This window comes from Alosa sapidissima, chromosome 18, assembly GCF_018492685.1.
Source record: "Alosa sapidissima isolate fAloSap1 chromosome 18, fAloSap1.pri, whole genome shotgun sequence".
In the NCBI taxonomy this organism is placed as follows: Eukaryota; Metazoa; Chordata; class Actinopteri; order Clupeiformes; family Clupeidae; genus Alosa; species Alosa sapidissima.
In genome coordinates this window covers 13544944-13563150 of record NC_055974.1, presented here as the reverse complement: position 1 = coordinate 13563150, position 18207 = coordinate 13544944, and the positions used below count along the sequence as shown (strand labels likewise).

Here is an 18207-nt window from a genome sequence, read left to right as displayed (position 1 = left end):
GCACGACATATCAGCTTGGTTTCACTCTGTAGCCTGAAGGTGAACAACATGAGGATCAGTATTCCCTTGAGCTGTCTGAAGGTGACTCGGCAGAAATGACGACACACCAATCGGCTCGAGCTCCATGTTCTATTTATAAATGTCAAGACTGAGCGAAACAGGGGAGACAGGCAACAGAAAAAAAACAAGAGACACAGCGACACCATGAACTGGCACACATCAAACGCTTTACAAAAACTGAAGAACATTTATTTGTTTTGGGATTTTTTTTACCCCTAACCAACATTAAAAGTTGCGTAAAAATAGGTCACTGGAAAGGAACGCATTTGATCACTCGTAAGGAAGCAGCTGGGAGCGAGCTTCTTCCGGAAAGAGCGATGGAGATCAGCGATGGCTAAAGAAACCCTGCGGATGGTTGTACTTGAAGGGTTTCAGACGATTTGGACCCCTGTAAAAAAAAAAAAGAAGGGATCATTTTGTTCATAATATATATTAGATTCACATTACACTGCACCTTCAGTCACTGAAAGACTGATGACCATTTAAAGATGTGTCTGTTTACCGTAATTTCCCAACTACTAGCCGAGGTTTATACATTGATTTTGCAAAATGTATTCAGCTATGAGGTTAATACACGGGGGAAAAGTTAATATGGTATTAATATGTTTTTTTTTTGTTTTTAACTTGCATAAAACACTGTCCTGCGGTTTATACACAATGCAGCTAATACACAGGAAATAACTGTATGTTAACAACTTTTGTTGATGTTGTCTGTTATTTGATTGTTGCTGTATGATTATGAACTCAGGGCATTGCTGTAAAATCAGCTCAATCCTCAGTCAGCGATGATGTTACCTGGCCGTGCGTAAGCACATCTTCTCCCTGGGGAACTCTCTCGGTCCTTCCATCCCGTCACACACCTGGCTCTCCGTCTCCAGGTACACATCCAGACACACGTTCAGCCGCTGGAGCTGATTGGTCAATAGCTGGTGGCCAGGGCGCGGTCCCTGAAGCTCCGACCTGAAGACGTTGACCTCACTCTCCATGGCCTGGAGGTGGTGAGAAGCAGTTTAGGCTGAGGTGAACCTCTTTGTGAGGGTCAGGGACTGATTTTCTTAACAAGATATACAGAAAGCCTTTGAAAAAGCCCTTCTCCATCAAAGGATGAGCAAACAGTTTTGGTGTACAAGACTTAAAACAAGGGGAAATTCTGTGTCAGAAGTTGTTTCACATTTTTGAAGTCGTTACATACATATGCGTCTCAAAAATTGGATATCATAGATGATTACACATAAAGTTAAATATTTCAAGCCTTTTTTTTTTTTTATTATCTTGATTATCCTAATATTGATTCATTTTAGTTTACAGCTCATGGAAAGTCAGTATCTCAACATATTAGAATAAATAACTTATAATACAGAAGTGTCAACCTGAGAACAGCTCTAATCAGCTAATTAAGTCAAAATACCGGCAATGGTTTCTTGAGCATTTAATCTCTCAGTCTGGACAGGGAAATTGACTTTTTTTAGATTTTTTTGAGATGCCCCTGTATAAAGCTTCAACAGCCTGACCCACGTCTGAAATCGCCTGTGAACTTTAACCCCTGGGTGTAAATTGGTTTAAGTAAGAGTTTGGATTTTCCTTAAGTGGAGGAAAGCAACAGAGTTTGGATATTCCTGAAGTGGAGGAAAGCAATAGAGTTTGGATATTCCTTAAGTGGAGGAAAGCAACAGTTTGGATATTCCTTAAGTGGAGGAAAGCAACAGTTTGGATATTCCTTAAGGGGAGGAAAACCTTCTCTTACCCGCAGGTTGTCGTCTGTGCGTCCAGTGCGCTCGCCCTTCCACATCAGAGAGAGGGAGAACAAGGGCGTGACGTCGGGGTAGCGGGGGTTCAGCACCACGACTGCATTCAGACGGGCTGGCCGCGGTGGAGGGAGAAACACAAAGGGAGAAAGGAGAGGAGTGAGAGACCAGCCCTTCTGCCCCTTCTTTACCTTGCCCAGGTCGTTACCCAGCCCTTCCGCCCCTTCTTTACCTTGCCCAGGTCGTTACCCAGCCCTTCCGCCCCTTCTTTACCTTGCCCAGGTCGTTACCCAGCCCTTCTGCCCCTTCTTTACCTTGCCCAGGTCGCTACCCAGCACGTCACTGTCCGGTTAGAAAACGAATCAGTGGGCCGCTGACTGTCCTTGCTTTGGGCTGATTGATAACAAATAATAATTTAATTTGATCGGTCCAAAGGTGCGTCGGCCCATGGGGAAAATGCTCGGTATGCCAGTCCAGCCCTTGCCCAGGTTGTTATCAAGCACGTCACTGTGTCTCACCTGTTCCTCTTTCCACCACCGCCATGAAGAAGAGGTCAGTCTCGTGAGCCAGGCCGACCTTCAGCACATGCTGCGCCATTGGCATCTCCTGCAAAATGCGAGCCCACAATCGCACAGGCATAAAATTACATACCAACAAATAAAGCACACTGTTCTCATCTTTTTCTATCATCTATCTACTTAAAACTTGAATCAGGTGCATGGATGAGTGAGTGTGAGTGTGAGTGTGAGAGAGAGAGAGAGAGAGAGAGAGAGAGAGAGAGAGAGAGAGTGAGAGTAAGACAGTGACAAATAGGAGAGACGATGAGCAGGTCTGGTAGTAGAAGTACCTCAAACTCCTGGTAGGTGATAGCAGTCCAGCGAGCCAGACGGGAGATCACTTTGGCGGGGAAGAGGTCCTGGCACTCGGCAGACACAGGCACTATGCCGTGCTCTACACCCACAAACAGCAGCGGGTAGAGAAAAGCCATTAAAACATCTCACAGCATGCATAACAGTACACAAAAGTCTAACTGAAAACACTGGCCCGATTGTATTACTTGTCTGGGGAAGTTTGTGAAGGTTATGGCTTCTCACCAAATCAGAGTGCAGCCACACAAACAATTATACACAACATTTTTGTTCATTCTCTCACTGAACAAAAACCTATACTTGTGCAAATACAGTATGCACACAATCTGTGCACAATCAGCCTAGTGGAGCTATAAAATATATACATGCCAAGGTTCATATTGCATACAGGACAGGTAGTCCAGTGTGAAGACCCTGGTGCAGGCCCCTGAGTAGACTTTTACTTGGAGAGACAGTCACTCTCAGAAGAAGAAAGCCCTTCAGTCTGGGGAGAAATTAACCTGCAAGAGTGGGCAACGCTCTGCCTCTCTAGCTCTTCCCAGAGTCCTCTCCCTATGCCTATCTTATCTGAGAATACCCCTCAGCTGTGGTGGCAGCTCTTCAGCTCTGCCTCATCTCCCTGGATCCTCACTGCCAGCTGAGAGTGGATGTGAGAGCACCTGCAAGTTCTCTGCACCCTGCACGGTCCCAGAGGTGGGTCGCAGGAAGAAACAAGCCAAGCCGTGGCAAGTGTGGCAAAGAGGGGTGCCTGGCAAAGATCAGGCTGAACAAGCCCTGAAATGCCACAATGCTCCCTTGGCGATCACAGGTAGACACTTTTCTGATTTACCATCTTAGATCAAATGTCACTAAATAGACCATTTCACACTACTTCTCAAGTTTCACCTTGTACGGTATGTACTTGAAAATAACAGTTTCTCTTAACCAACCTGTAGGCTCCTAAGGTGAAAAAAGCAAAGGCGGCACCGCAGGGAAGGCATATAAAATGAAATGACCTAAAGCAGAGATAGCAGCCACATTACGGTCACTTGCACTGCAAATCCCCAACTTCCAGAGGCCGGATGCACCATCAACCTTCAGCAGGAACTTCACCTGATACATGAGTGCAGCTCCAAAAGGTATCAAAACAGCTCATGCGCTGTGAAGAGGGCATGTGCCCATCAAGACACAGGCTGTGACAGTAAAGGATGCTGTAAGACCCTGAAGCACCGTTCCCCTGGGAAACATGGCCAGAAGAAGAAGCACCTCAGCTCTGTGGACTCTGGCCTGGTGGTAAGACCCAAGTGAATGGCAGCTTGGGAAAAGGGAGAAATGTTCTTCCTCTAGTTAGCTGATAGTGGGTATACTGTGATCAACCCCAAATGTTAATATGCATCCTTGCCTATTTTAAGTGGGTATACTGAGATGGTGATGCTTTTTAAGTGCGTATACAGCATAGTCCTGCGTATCACGTAGACTACACCACTGGTGGGGAGCCTCAACCAAAGCAGCCAAAGAAAAATTTCAATTTCAATTTATTGTGCTTATAGAGTGCCAAAACATTACACATGTATCATGGCGCTTTACAGAATGTAGGCAATCAGAGAAAAAAGAAAAGAGGAAGAAAAGAAAAGAAAGAAAGAAAGAACAGAATAGAAAAGAAAAAAAAAGGGCCAGTCACTGATTTCATGTAGGAGTTGGCGTTGACTGCTTTCTGGTCACCCCATTTTTAGCTCTAGAACTTAAGAGTTTTATTTTGTAACAATCATTTTTAGTAGTGCATTAGAAATAAAGACTGCTGTAGTGTTACACTTGAATCACCCCCATCCACACTGTGATAAAAGACTAGCTGTACCGCACTGGAGTACATAATGCAAACAGCATATGGTGTGGCTACGTACTACACAAAGAAAATAAAGTACGCCTTTCAAGTGCCCCCCCCCCCCCCCCCCCCGATCCCCGATCACTAACTGCTTCAACTCCTTGGAAACCTCAAGTCTTATGGAAGTGCAGCCACTACAACCGCAAATCATGGTTTGAAACCGCTGAATTCAAACAAACAAACAAACAAACAAACAAACAAACAAACAAACTACACTTGATGTCCGCTAATGGAGCCGGACAGCCAGAGCGAAGTGTTACGCAAACCCCGTGGACAGACACTCTGTACACAATGCAAATAATGGCCAATGTAATCACCCACGCAGTCCAAACATACTGTCACACACCACCAACATTTAGTGTCCATTTGTGTAATGTGCACTGCCTCACTATGACAAACAGAGAAAGGGGCTATAATCTTATTGGCCTTATCAGCCTAGTGTGTGTGTGTGTGTGTGTGTGTGTGTGTGTGTGTGTGTGTGTATGTGTTTGTGTGTACAGGTGTGTGTAGACGTGTGCGTGTGTGTGTGTGTGTGTGTGTGTGTGTGTGTGTGTGTGTCTTACCCAGTGAAATGAACTGCTTGTGCAGGGCCAGGCGAGCCTGCAGGCGGCTCCTGAGCAGCTTCATGGTGTGCTCCATGTGACTGGCGCTCAGCTTGCTCCCCACCCCGGCGCTCTGTGAGGACACAACACACCGCACATCACACCTCCATGGGCACGCCGCAGCCAATTAGCACCCACACAGCGCATCCACATAACCCCCAGCCGTTATGGAACCATTCCCAAAACTTTTTAATGACTAACAGTGCTTCAAGGTTTGGGTTGGTTGGTTAGGACCCTTTCATTGACAGAAGGTAAAATGGAGACAAGTTTACCGCTGTACAACGAGGACACGTACCTCAGGGTTGTCGCTGGGAAACTGAAGCCCACCCAAACTCTGCACCCACAAGTAAGGGTGGCCCAAATCTCCCACATAATCTCCAAAAGTGACGATCCTGAAAAGAAATTGACCAACACTGTGGTTACTTTGTGAGACTTTTTAATAAAGTGTTGGAGTCCATTTTAAGTGTTGTTTAACAATCTCTGATGATACACAAAAGACAGAACAACTATCTAAACAGACGACTGCTTCAACACCTACCAACCAAACAACCTAGAAGAATACTGCTAACGTTAACTGACCACTAAACCAGTAAAGTGGCATGATGAGTACTGATAAGCCTTACCCGACTTTGTCAAACTGGTAGCGATTTGCAGGATTTGGGGTTTCTTTTCCCTGATCAGCGGTGTAGAGGCAGTTCAACAGTGTGCCTGCGTTCAACAACTCCCTATAAGCCAAAAATGGCATTAGTATGTCACAGGAAAGAGACTGTACACGCACGCACGCACGCACGCACTCAGGAAAATAAAGACTACATGTTGACTTACCCAGCGCTGACCACATTGGTCAGGTGGGAGGGGGTGGACACTTTGGCCTTCACAGTCAAGATGTTGAGGTTCATCAGGTAGTAGAAGAACAGATGCAGCACACTACCGTCTGGGTGGAGGCACAAGGTGGAGAAGGGGAGAGGAAGGAGGAGCACAGTTAAGATGATGGGAATGATGCACACGATGTAGAGTGATCCACAGTCGGAACAGCACAAGGCTTTCACAGTGTACAAAGTGAGTCAAGAATATCTGATCAGCCTTAATTTCTTCTTTCACCAGTTTTATACCCAGTTCTATAGCCCGATCTTTAGCCAGTTCTATAGCCAGTTCTTCAGCCAGTCAGTTCTATCAAAGTCCTTTTAGGCAAGTCCCTCCACTCGGCGGCCATATTGCAACGCTTGTTGGGCACTCATAGAGCATCCTATTCAACAGAAATGCGCGTGCGCAAGGCTTCACGACACCAATCTTACTCCAGCGGCGAGTTCACAACACATGATTGGGAAGATGTCTTTAAAACACAACATATGATTGGCTCACTGTATTCACATCACACCACATGATTGTCTCAATGTATTCACATGTCGACGTTTTGCCGAGGAAGGGGTGGGTTATGTGTAGACAACGGCCATATTGGCGTTACAAACATGCATTTCTAAGGAGGATTTTTTGAGTGCTCTGTCTCCTCATTACAAAGTCTCTGGTTCTATAGCCAGCCAGTTCTATAGCCAGTGCCAGCAAGTCTTTTTACTGGTTTCTGCAGATCCCTATACGTTGTCTCCAACACAGATAAGATCATTCCAAACCTTTGCACTTGAGGTCTATACAGAGAGACAGAGGGTGACGCTTCAGCATCTCCTTGCGTTTATCGTCCAGCTGGCCTCCCACAGTAGGCCTCCGCCGTTTCTGCAAGCAAAAAAGAGATAAATAAAATAAGAGGTGTTATATGTCATCACGTATTATCCAGCAAATGTAACGTGAGAATTCACTGACACCGACATCCTGTTTTCTCAGTTTTTGTTGTTGTTGATTTTTTTGCAACAGTAGGGGGAAATCTGACTGTGTACGACACAACACATTCCACACTGTTAACATACAGTAACTACAATATAAATATGGAGCTGTGGGAAACACTCCTTATGACCAATTTAAAGACAATGACAAACGCATAAATCAAGACAATTGTTTTGTTAACATGAGTCAAGCTGTCTAACAATAAATGTCAATTATTGATGTAACCTGCGTTGTGTTGAACCTGCGCGATTCAGCCCTGCACACGCCTGGACTCGAACCCGCGAACAGCAGCACCTCGGATCGGGAGGCGAGCGTGCTGACAGTTGAGCCAATAGCCCAGGCTACTGGCTCGCATGGCTGCAGCACTCGTGAGGTGTCGGGGAGTGAGGTTTACCAACGTTCCACAAGCACAGCTAAGCTAGCTGGCATCCGTTACACTGATATAGCTCTGACTGTTTCATTCAGTTACCCTTGAGAGCACACGGTAACCTTGAAAACACTGTTGAGTATTAAAGCTGTTCTATAAACTTTGAATGCTGGCTCTACAAAAATTCTTATAACGCCTCTGGCTCAAACCATTTTCATCTTCCACTGACTCAGTATCAACTTTATGTTTGTATGCATAACGTACGTATGTTGCATATATGTATGCCAATATGTTTATCCTTATGTGTGTGAAGTGAACATGTGTCTCTACCCAGCTTAATTTATTAATTAATAGTACAGCTTCAGAACCATTAGTGCACTGCCAAAGGATCCTGTAGAGTAAATAGAGGCTCTTACTGTGTTCTGCTCCTCTTCAGCATCTGAGTCACTTTCATCATCTGTAAAACAAATAAAAGTACTGTAAAAAAACAACATCATCTGTAAAAAGAACAAAAGTACTGTAAAAATCATCTGTAAAACAAATAAAAGTGCTGTAAAAAAACATCATCTGCCTGTAAAACAAATAAAAGTACTGTAAAAAACATCTGTAAAAAGAACAAAAGTACTGTAAAAATCATCTGTAAAACAAATAAAAGTGCTGTAAAAAAACATCATCTGCCTGTAAAACAAATAAAAGTACTGTAAAAAACATCATCTGTAAAAAGAACAAAAGTACTGTAAAAATCATCTGTAACACAAATAAAAGCACTGTGCTGTAAGAAGACTGAAGTAGAGATGCAAATTAAGAACATTGGCTTCCGAATTGCAAACGGACCCTGTGAATCCTCTCTGGGCTTTGAGAGTGCTTTGGCTTCATCTACATCCCCACTGATGAAAACGGACAGGTTCTTATCTGAAACATAGTTAAACACACACACACACACAAAAATGAGATCTTATATGGTATAAAGTAGTCATTGAAGAGATGAGGATTAGGTTGCAGTTGTAGCAGAGAGGGTTGAAGTAATTAAGGTTGGTCAGTAATCAAGGACCTTTGGTTATAGGTTGGATTGTATGACATCGATCTCAAATCCTACATCCTACATGCAACAGATTGCTAGAAAATACCTCGGAATACATTAAACTGAAGTAATGAATGTATGTGGCTGCTAGATGTGTTTTCCTTTCCCTTCCACTAACCCACCGGGCTGTCAACTACACAGTTCCATGGTCCTGGGTGAACCACCCTGCAAATATTTGGTGAAAGTTTGCCGCTTCCAGACCAAAACTGCTCCTGCCTTAAAAGGCTTTGATAACCAAGTTAACTGACGGGTAAAGTGTAGTCTAACTAACTAAGAACCATCTATTTTCTTATCTAATTCTATGAGCAAGATCCTAAGCACAAAGATCGATGGGTCAGCTCAATACTCCCACACGCTTTAGCTCAAGCAAGAGACACAGTGCTCATTGCACTATGCCCATCATTTAAATTAGGGCCTTAAAGTATTAACAGAGAGGAGCCCTTACCACAGGCTTGGCCATAAGCACTGGCCTGCACCAGCAGCACATAGAGGGGAGGGGGCAGGTGACGGGCCACGTCTGCCTGCTTCTGCACGTGCTCAAACGGCATGGACAGATACTCCTGAAGGGGAAGGGAGGCCTGGGAGGAGCAAAACAAGAGGCAGGAAATGCGTGTTAGAACTTTGAGCACTACTGAGTGCTCCTAAAAGCTCCAAGAGGAGAACACAAGATCAAGAGAACAGAACATTTTGTACTCTCCTTACACACCTAAAAATGGGGTGTAACAACTAATGAATCTAGAACTTTAAAAAAAAATCCCATTTACTTCAAATCAGGCCCCATTCAGTGAAGTTGACAAATGAGGTGAGCATTCGTTTCAGGCTGTGCTGAAGCATCAGTAAGCATTACCTGCATGATGGACTGGAGTCCAGGCCGGAGGTTGCCCAGGTATTCTTTCTTCACCTCAATTCCCTTTAGGATTTTCTCCTTGCTGGCAAGAGATGTCTTGTACTGCTCTGCCAACCTAATTTGAGTACAAAACATCATATGTCACACTTGAACTCTGGATGACACATTAATGGGACAGATAGAGAGAAACAATAATTGCAAAATATTTACAGCCAGGCAGCTACAGCGCTACACTCTGGGGGCATGTACATGGGAGCTCACGGACATGCCCCGAGAGTGTAGCACTGTAGCTGCCTGGCTGCGTTAGCTGCTGGCTTTAGCAACTTCTCATCTGTGACGGTCGAGTGGGGAGATTCGTACGTTTGGCATGGAATGACCCAACTGCTCCCGCCTTAAAAGACTTTGATAACCAATATGCTGGTAATAGGCAAAACAGTTTGTTTTCGGTTTCTTTCATACCGACAGTACTCGATGAAGAAACGGAGATCTATGTGAAAACTCGCCGGATTTCTCCTTTAAGTTTGTGAAATGATAGCAATTCAAGACAGCACTTGCATCATATACGAGACACATCTTAAACATTTTACAATAATGAAGATCAGAAACAAAACAGATATGGTAGTGAAATTTGAAACTACACAAAACGTTCCAGTGAATGTGCTAGAAGCAAGGCAATAGATTTCTCACCTCTTCCTCTGCTCAAGCTCCCAGTCCAGACGAGCCAGCGTGAGTTGATGAGGGTCATCTTTAGTGAGGTGAGGACGGGAAATCTCAGACGGCGCTTCATTAAAGAACTCTTCAGTGCTGACCAGCTCTATCTCCTCATGTTGGGATCTAAGTAAAAACACACACACTTTACATGGTCACCGCTTTGAACTAAAGAGATAACATGATTCACAGAAATAACACCGGAAATTTAATACAAACTTGAATTGAACAACACATTTCTGCATACATCCAGTACAGAATGAAACCCCTAACATTCTGATGTAAAGCATGAGGAGAAAATGGTTGTACTCACTTGAACTCAAGACACTTGCCAATCTCCTTTTGTAGGTGCATAACCTCATACAGGAGATTCTGAAGCTGCAGATGGAGCACGTCGACCCGCTGCTTAGCCTGCATAGGGTAGCATTTTGCACAGATATTAGGGGTGATTAGGGGTGTAGAATGGGGATACAATGAGTGCCCCTAATGAGAACCCCTGCACCACCACACGTCAGTGGAAAATGGAGATGTGAAGAGAACCTAACCTCTTGTGTCTGATCACGACCTTTCTTGAGTCTCATGTGAGCGAGACGATTAAGCTTCTTTAGGGTCACAAAGTGGATGCAGCACTCCCTGCGTCGTTCCTCGACCTCCACTGACTGTACAGAAAGGTGAAATAGTTACATTTGGAATAAAGCAGTCAACAGTCTGGCCTGTTGTGAAGAAAAATGTTGGTTCGAAACATACCCCCTCTTTGGCTCCACTGGATTTGAGTTCCTGAATTTCACCCATGAGTTTGACAATGACATCACACTTGTCTTTGTACTGCTCGTAGTCTTGCTCTGGGGTCCGGTTATCAAGCACCGCCTCCTCATTGTAAACACGAACATCCTGCATAGGTATAGTGAAGTTCAGATTCAGCTGGACTCTTCAGTCGTGGCCAAAAGTTTTGCTGCTTCAGTTTGTGAGTCACACTGTTGTGTCACTATACAACAATCTAGATTATAATCTAGATTATAAAACAGATATTACCACACAACAATCTAGATCATAAAACAGATATTACCAGATGCACCAGTAATTCATGCATCATACTGCTCATCCCTAAACATAGACAATTTTCACCTAAACAAATCAGACCACCAAGGGGGAAGCCAAACAGACACAAGAAGGACCTGACCAAAACAAGTAATAGCATTACTGCACCTGGTCTCCCTCTCCACGACCTCGTTTCATTTCAGGGGTTCCTCCCTCGTTGCGGAGCACTTTTGGTTTACGTTTTTTCAGTACTTCAGATGCCATTGTGGGGTAATTGAGGAGTAAGTGGTAATTCTGAAAAAAGGAGACCGATTAGCATCTAAGCAAAGCATGTGAATGCACATGCGAACTGTTCCAATCCAAGTGGTACGACACAATCAAATGAGACCTACCTAATTACTGAGTGTTAGCTAACTCGACGTACTGTATTAACATTAAACGTTAGCATATAACATTGTTTCAATGCTACAACATACAATTTAGAACACTCCATATGAATGCCTCGTTCATATGGGCTCTGTTGATTCACTATCAACAGAGCCCATATTCTCTGCTATCAACTATGTTGTCGCCGCTGGTGATCGGCTAGTGTTAATCTTACTCGTGAGACACGATTATTGGAGACTGGAGGATATACTTTAGCAATAGAGCAATAGATAACGTTTGTACTCACTGAAATGTTGCAACCCCACAATAACGTTAAACGAAACAGTTACTTGGTCAAATCAAACCAAATTCTTTATTTTTCGTTCCAAGCAGGCAATAAAAAAGTCCAAACACCTAAAATGACTGAGAATGTTCTCTTCCGGGTTATACACGGCTCTTTTGTCTTTCAAAATAATAGTCGTAAAATGGAAAGGATGTTATTCCTATATAGACTCTATTATATTTATTTGCATGGTAAACTAATTTGAGTTTTAATATAATATAGTAGTTGTCTCGATATCTTGTTTGAAAGCACTTTTTATATTTTGTGTAAAAAGAAATATGTGCTTGTGCACTCATTTCAACGACCTTTATTGTACTATATTTCACGCCGTTGAGGTCCGGAAGTTGTTGTTTTTTTCTCCTGTGGTTGAATCGTGGCTAACTTCCTCAGCATCCAGTAGCGCGACAGGGTGGTGTTGTTTGAGACACTTTGCCGTTTTTAATATGTCCTCAGATAAACTGCCACGTAAATATTTGACCAACGATCTTTCTTCGTGTATGGATTAGCCATCTTCTCCATCTTGCCCACATGGTATGTTATCAACGTGAACAGAAGCGAACCTGCCAGATGTTATGTTCATTAACGTTAACGTTACCTTAACTGTATGATGACTGTCATGATAACCAGATAGCTTTTTCAGATATACTTCTTGCAAATATTGTATATTCTATTTATAATCTGCATTGTTCTGGTGTATAATATTTTACGGGTAGACTACCGTGTCACGCTCTTAAGTGAACCCGCAGAACACCCACTCTACTCTAATCTCTTCCCTCTGAGATAGGCACATTAGTTTGGCATCAAGTTTTGAAACACCGTAACGTTATAGGTTCAAAGTCTAACTCCTGTACCTCTTCACTTGACGTGTATGTAGACACTCAGGACCTCTGTTCTAGTGTTGTTTACCATGTAGCCAACACAGTCAGTAAGTTAGGCTACAACATCTAGCGTCACCTTACTGAGACAGTACTGAGGTCATGTCTGATAGAACTACTGAAACTCACTAAACTTGAGCAGCCTGTCTGTTTTTAATGTAGCAGTTTTTGATGTTCTCAGTTGGGACGAGTAATCAGTTTTTCTGTACTTGTGTGGCCATCCAAAGAGTATGGGCAAGTGGCATCCCCTCAGCAACCTGCGGAGCTACCTGGAACATCATCCCCCTGCAGTGATCTTCTTCCTGTGTATGCTCATGCTGTCTTTGACCTTCATTGGGATTGGCTTCTATACTCAGACCCACAGAGTGAGGAACCCAGATTTGAATCCTGTGAGTTATCCCTACAGATAACACTGTCTTTTGGTGTATAATAATGCTGTATAGTAAATCACATGTCATTGATACATTATAACCAATGGCTCCTGGTTTTGATTGCTGCATTTAGACATTGCTTTAAATGTTATATTTAAACATATCTAAACATTTGGGATGTACAATGCTCACAATCACCTATTTCAATTGAGTTTACAATATTTACAGTCCAGTTAGCCTAGCCTATTATGTAAATATGATTACTATAATTTCATTGTCTGTATATTATCTATTGTTTTGAGGACAGAATGTCTAAAAAAACACTTGGTTATATGGGCACTGCTCAAACTGCTCATGAAAGTAAAGCATGACAAGGAGGTATTGTTGCAGGACTGGAACGAATTTCTGGAGACCATAGCCAATCTGAATTACTGTCAGTCTGGAAATGGAAGCGTTGAAGGGGAACTCGTCCCTGTGCCCAAGGGGAAGGACAGTGGACAGCCAGCAGACTCAGTGGCCATTGAGCAGCAGTTCCTGATGGTGCCTTTGCTGTTCAAAGGGAGCGTAGGAGGGGAAACACCTAATATCCTCAGTACAACACTTCTGGGGAAACAATTGGGTTTCAAAGGTTCGTTTTCAGGGGGGAGGGGGAGGGTGGTAATAAAAGGTGGCAACATTTTTTAATGACAACAGATGCTTTTTGTCCAATATGTATTTTAAATGTGAAATTTGTCAGTGCACATTCTGTAGAAAACCAAATATGCCAAATGCCTTGTAACAAATACAGTATAGAGCACAATGAACATGTGATATATATTTCTACTACATTTCAGGAGCTGCTGAAAAAGAAGTATTCAACATGACCCTGATCTTCTATCCTCATACGCAAACCACTGATCCAAAACAGGACAGTCTGGCACCACTTACATGCTTTCAACTGAGAGCACCAGCAGCCATGCTGTCTAAATCCCCGTAAATATCTACACATGACCAGCGTTCAAACCAGTACTCTAGTGTAGTAATAACATTAATGAAGTAGCTACAGGTTGCTAATAGGGCTCCAACTAATGCTAATTTTCATGGTTGATTAATCTGCCAATTATTTTCTTGATTAATCGATTAGTTGTTTAATCAAAGGAATGCCAGAAAATAGTGAACAAATGTTCAAGATGAAGATGAGATAAAGCTGAAAATATTCAAGAAGCTACACTCTAAAGCTAAAGGCTTTCCACTCTGCAAGGCTGAACTAGGGGAGGATATACTACTAATAGAGTGCTGAATAAAGTAAGTGAAGCTGACTGACACATTGGGATTGTTTTTCTTAGGAGTCCACCGAATTGTCCCGTCCGGCAGGATGTAGCCATTGATCATTTTAACACAAAGGTGTTTCCGACGGGCGTGGATGTCCCACCTTCATTACGCTGCCTCAAACTGGTGTTTACTCCTGATGAACGGTTGACTGCCTTTCTGTCAGAGGTTTGTATCTGAAAATGTTCTCTATTAGAATTTGTATGTATTATTAGCAATTTATTACAAAGCCTCCAGCAGTGGAGAAAAACATTGACTGCTGTATAAAGTGAGTGAATGAGCAAGTGCTGCACTGATACTCTGGTGGTACACTCACAGTGCATGAGGCAGTGCATTTGTGACCTGTCTAATGAATATCAGGATAAATGCTCATTTATAACAGATATAGTGGTAGAATGGATAATTTTACGAACATGTACTGTATTTATATACATATACACTGCTGTTGAAAAGTTTGGGGTCAATTTCCATTCCACTCCATTGTAGACAGAATACCAGCTGAGATCAGGGCAGCAGTTTTCAGATTACATTATGTACTTACATAATTGCAAAAGGGTTCTCCAATGTTTTCTCAGTTAGCCTTTTAATCAGATTAGTTAACAGAATGTGCCTTTTGAACATTGGATGAATGGTTGCTGATAATGAAGTGTAATGTAGATATTGCATTAAAGGTGCTCTAAGCGATGCCACATGTTTTTTAGGCTAAAACATTTTATGTCACTTACTGCAAACATCACCTAACCAACCGCTAGCTGTCTGTGTCCTGAATACACTGTAAAGAAACGCGATCTCTGTGGACAGCCCAGGCTCCAAAAACGGCAACAAAAACAACCTGGGCAAACCTAGCCCATAAAAACATAACAAATTGTTCCAGCAAATCACAGACGAGATGCACGTTTAAGAGAGTTTCAATTGCACTGGAGCAGCACGGGAGGGAAGGGGAGGAAGTAGCGAGCTAGCTCTATGTTTGTTTGAAAGTCAACAGAAGTGATGTTACCCAGCATCGCTTAGAGCACCTTTAAAGTTCAGTAATTTACAACATTAATTAATGATGAAAACAAAGATATTTCTAAGGGACTCCAAACTTTTGAACGGTAGTGTACATATGTGTCGCATATATTTAGGCGAGAGTAGAATGCACACACCAAGGATACAAACCATCACCAAAACTTTCTGCCATGTGGGGCTACAACCATACCAAATTTAATGTGGATTTGCATCTAAGCATATAATCAACCAGAGATTGCTGAAAAAGTACAAAAGAACGTTGACAATCATGCATGCAACAGTGGTAAGAAGATAGGATAGGTACATTTCAACGGTTGCTCCCTAGCACAATAAGGGCTAATCTGAGAAAAAAATTATTTTGCAGGAGGACCAAATCTTGGTAGGGAAACATTTGTTGTTTGTCAGTGCTGCTCTGTTGGTCATATGTGGACTGCTCTGCCTCAGTGCAAGTCTGCCCTGCAGCCGATCTAGGCGCTACCATGGAAATGATCTTGGTCTCCAAAAGGTAAGGTAGACTAAACAATACATATTAAATACTGCCCTTGAAATGAATTCAAATGAATTTATACACACGTTTATATTTGCATGACATACCACCTACTTGAGAATGCCAAGCTGTAGAAAGTTGTCGTAGTAGGATATAGTTATGATATATGATTATATACTTTAAATAATATAACTTTAAAATGATTGTAACTTGTAAATTATAAAATGTGTGTGCCATTTCTGTGCAAGTGACTCTCATGAAAGCCCATGCATGAATATGATGTGTTCACAGGATATGTAATATGGGTTTTAATTCCCAGGAGCCACTGCTGGAGTCCTGACTCCTGTCCACAGTTTGGACATAGCATCCAAGATGGAGCTCATTCCTAAAAAAAGAGAGAGAACGATAAAGATGGAAGAGGATGAAACGTGAGAGCAATATTCCATCTAGCGAAAGTCCAAATGTCCATTTACCATTCCATGGCGTTTTGCCAACATGATGGACAGCCCGGATTGGGAATGGGGAAGGAACGGAAAACTGCTTTTGGACCAAATACAGCGAAATGTGGAGGTCCAGCAATGAGAACATTTGGATGTTGGGTCTATTTCTTGTTTTGAAGAAGAGAAATCCTGTGTCACTAATATCTTCACTCGTCGTACAGATGTCAGTAAAAAAAAAAAAAAAACCTTTACCTGTGAAATAAGCCTCACCTGACAAAAATAAGAGAAAAGCATCTAATATACACACGAATGTGCGTGTTTAACAATGTAATGGTACGTTCATAATTACTGTTATCATGATGCTCTTTAATATGTGGTATGTGGTGTTATGTATTTTGGTTAATCTATCTTTTTTTATTGTAATGGTTTGGATACAAATGGTTTTAATTATTAATTAAATTAATTAATTAATAATTAATAAATTAATTAAAACTGTAATTTTATTCAGAATCACAATAGATTTGTAACACAACGCCATACGAGTAATGCGATGGTTAGTTTGATTCATGGTTAAATGGACCTCTTCTTCTAAAGATCTTATCAAGTAATCTTATTCAGGTCACAAACCCCGTTGAGTTACATATAGTCTGCTCAGCTTTAAACAGTGGGAAGCTCTGCTGGAACTGCCAAAGCAGGGATGACCCTACAGTGTTGTAGCTTATCTGGGTTGTGCTCTTTTGTCTTATCTTGTCTCATGAGAACTTGTGGTGCTGATTGAGTCACGTGGCACTGGGGTAGATAAGGCGTGAGCTTCCTAGACAGTCCTGTACTTGTGGAAAACAATCCATTCTACTAAGAACTGCCTGGCTTTTGTGTGTAACTTCATTGTTTTTGTTTGTTTGTTTTTCATTTACTTTAAGCTAATTCAAGTGGACTTGAGAGATGAATGAGTGGTTGTTTCCCACCATTTTGTAGCACTTTGTGTTATGAACGCCACATGTGAGGCGTGTGGTGCTGCATTTGTTTTTGTCCCGTTATGGTGGTAAAATCATAATAAACACTGGGTTTGAGGAGCCATTTGGAGCACAACTGCTAGTTTCATCATTAGTTACAGAGTTCTTGTAAGATACCACAGGAACATCTGTGTCCTTCTTTAACGTGTTCCAAGGACTGCAACATTAGCAAAAATGGAATGGAATGGAAAAAACAAAGACATCTCCCTTTGTCTATTTGATGCAAAGTCATGAGAGCTAAAAGCTAACTTTCTGATTAATTTAATTTAGAAGAAAGAGGTAAGTTGAGTCGCTTTTTAATGAAGTAAACATATAGTCCAATGAACAGGATTAAAACACATATTCAGGGTTTGAGTCATCAATTGAATTCTTTGCATGACTCAAATAGACAACATTAGATCCCACACAAAATAGTTTGTGTGGCTCAACTTGCTTCACAAAGGAGGCAAGTCGAACCATGTAAGAAACTCAGTGGTATGGCTAATCAGCATGTTACAAAAAACAACAATTTAAACAAATTGATATATAAGATTTTTTTATTTTTTTTTATTTTTTTATTACATACAAAAATCACCATACAAATTATAACAAATAGGGGTACAAGAATTCAACACAAAGAGGACATAATGTCAGAACATATACATATAGTTCTGTCAGCTTTTCGGCTGTTGAGTCCAACAATAGTGTCCATGTAGAATTTGACTTCGTTTCTGAAGGCTGCAAAACAAGGTTTCCCTCCCCCCATTTACGTTTATGAATATGACATTTTCCCAATAACGAGCAAATTTATCGTAAAGACAACATTTATATTAATGTCTGCATTTTCATAAAAAATAACATTCTTTTTCTGAAGAGTAACATTGCACAACCACACAGCACTACACATATTTTCTAATTCTATCAAAAAAACCTTGAGTAGATACATTCGTAAAATAAATGACAAACAGTTTCAAGCGCACAACCACAGAAAACACCACCACAA

At 41.9% G+C, this 18207-nt stretch overlaps 2 protein-coding genes across 4 annotated transcripts; one reads left to right on the top strand and one right to left on the bottom strand.

The window, feature by feature from the left end:
• Window positions 1–227: 227 nt before the first annotated feature.
• thoc5 (THO complex 5) lies at window positions 228–11824 on the bottom strand. Of its 2 annotated transcripts, none has more exons than XM_042069118.1 (20): window positions 11688–11824; window positions 11183–11308; window positions 10724–10867; window positions 10522–10635; window positions 10290–10387; window positions 9956–10102; window positions 9269–9383; window positions 8867–8999; window positions 8175–8252; window positions 7757–7797; window positions 6766–6865; window positions 5963–6071; window positions 5761–5862; window positions 5433–5529; window positions 5099–5210; window positions 2653–2756; window positions 2324–2411; window positions 1805–1920; window positions 856–1049; window positions 228–448 (listed from the first exon to the last, which is right to left on the bottom strand). In XM_042069118.1, exons 2-20 carry the CDS (start codon window positions 11276–11278, stop codon window positions 385–387), a joined length of 2052 nt encoding a protein of 683 aa, XP_041925052.1. In that variant the 5' UTR covers window positions 11279–11308; window positions 11688–11824; the 3' UTR covers window positions 228–384. The 2 variants fall into 2 exon arrangements, with proteins under 2 accessions (XP_041925052.1, XP_041925053.1); XM_042069119.1 differs by lacking the exon at window positions 11688–11824 and adding an exon at window positions 11407–11431.
• Window positions 11825–12073: 249 nt separating this feature from the next.
• On the top strand, window positions 12074–16510 carry zgc:158398 (uncharacterized protein LOC568894 homolog). Of its 2 annotated transcripts, none has more exons than XM_042069122.1 (7): window positions 12074–12254; window positions 12826–12987; window positions 13360–13597; window positions 13803–13941; window positions 14295–14445; window positions 15650–15790; window positions 16064–16510. In XM_042069122.1, the coding sequence occupies exons 1-7, from the start codon at window positions 12252–12254 to the stop codon at window positions 16070–16072; spliced, it is 843 nt and encodes a 280-aa protein (XP_041925056.1). In that variant the 5' UTR covers window positions 12074–12251; the 3' UTR covers window positions 16073–16510. The 2 variants fall into 2 exon arrangements, with proteins under 2 accessions (XP_041925056.1, XP_041925055.1); XM_042069121.1 differs by having other exon boundaries at window positions 12075–12254; window positions 16092–16510.
• Window positions 16511–18207: the final 1697 nt, after the last annotated feature.

Excerpts from the sequence above, each read along its gene's own strand:
- zgc:158398 (XM_042069121.1), top strand. Across the intron at positions 12,988-13,359 it reads GGAACCCAGATTTGAATCCT|GACTGGAACGAATTTCTGGA; the intron begins GTGAGTTATCCC and ends GTATTGTTGCAG. Across the intron at positions 15,791-16,091 it reads ATGATCTTGGTCTCCAAAAG|GAGCCACTGCTGGAGTCCTG; the intron begins GTAAGGTAGACT and ends TTTAATTCCCAG.
- thoc5 (XM_042069118.1), bottom strand. The coding sequence starts at position 11,278 with ATGGCATCTGAAGTACTGAAAAAACGTAAACCAAAAGTGCTCCGCAAC. Across the intron at positions 10,636-10,723 it reads CCAGTGGAGCCAAAGAGGGG|TCAGTGGAGGTCGAGGAACG; the intron begins GTATGTTTCGAA and ends CTTTCTGTACAG. Across the intron at positions 2,412-2,652 it reads TCACCTACCAGGAGTTTGAG|GAGATGCCAATGGCGCAGCA; the intron begins GTACTTCTACTA and ends CGCATTTTGCAG.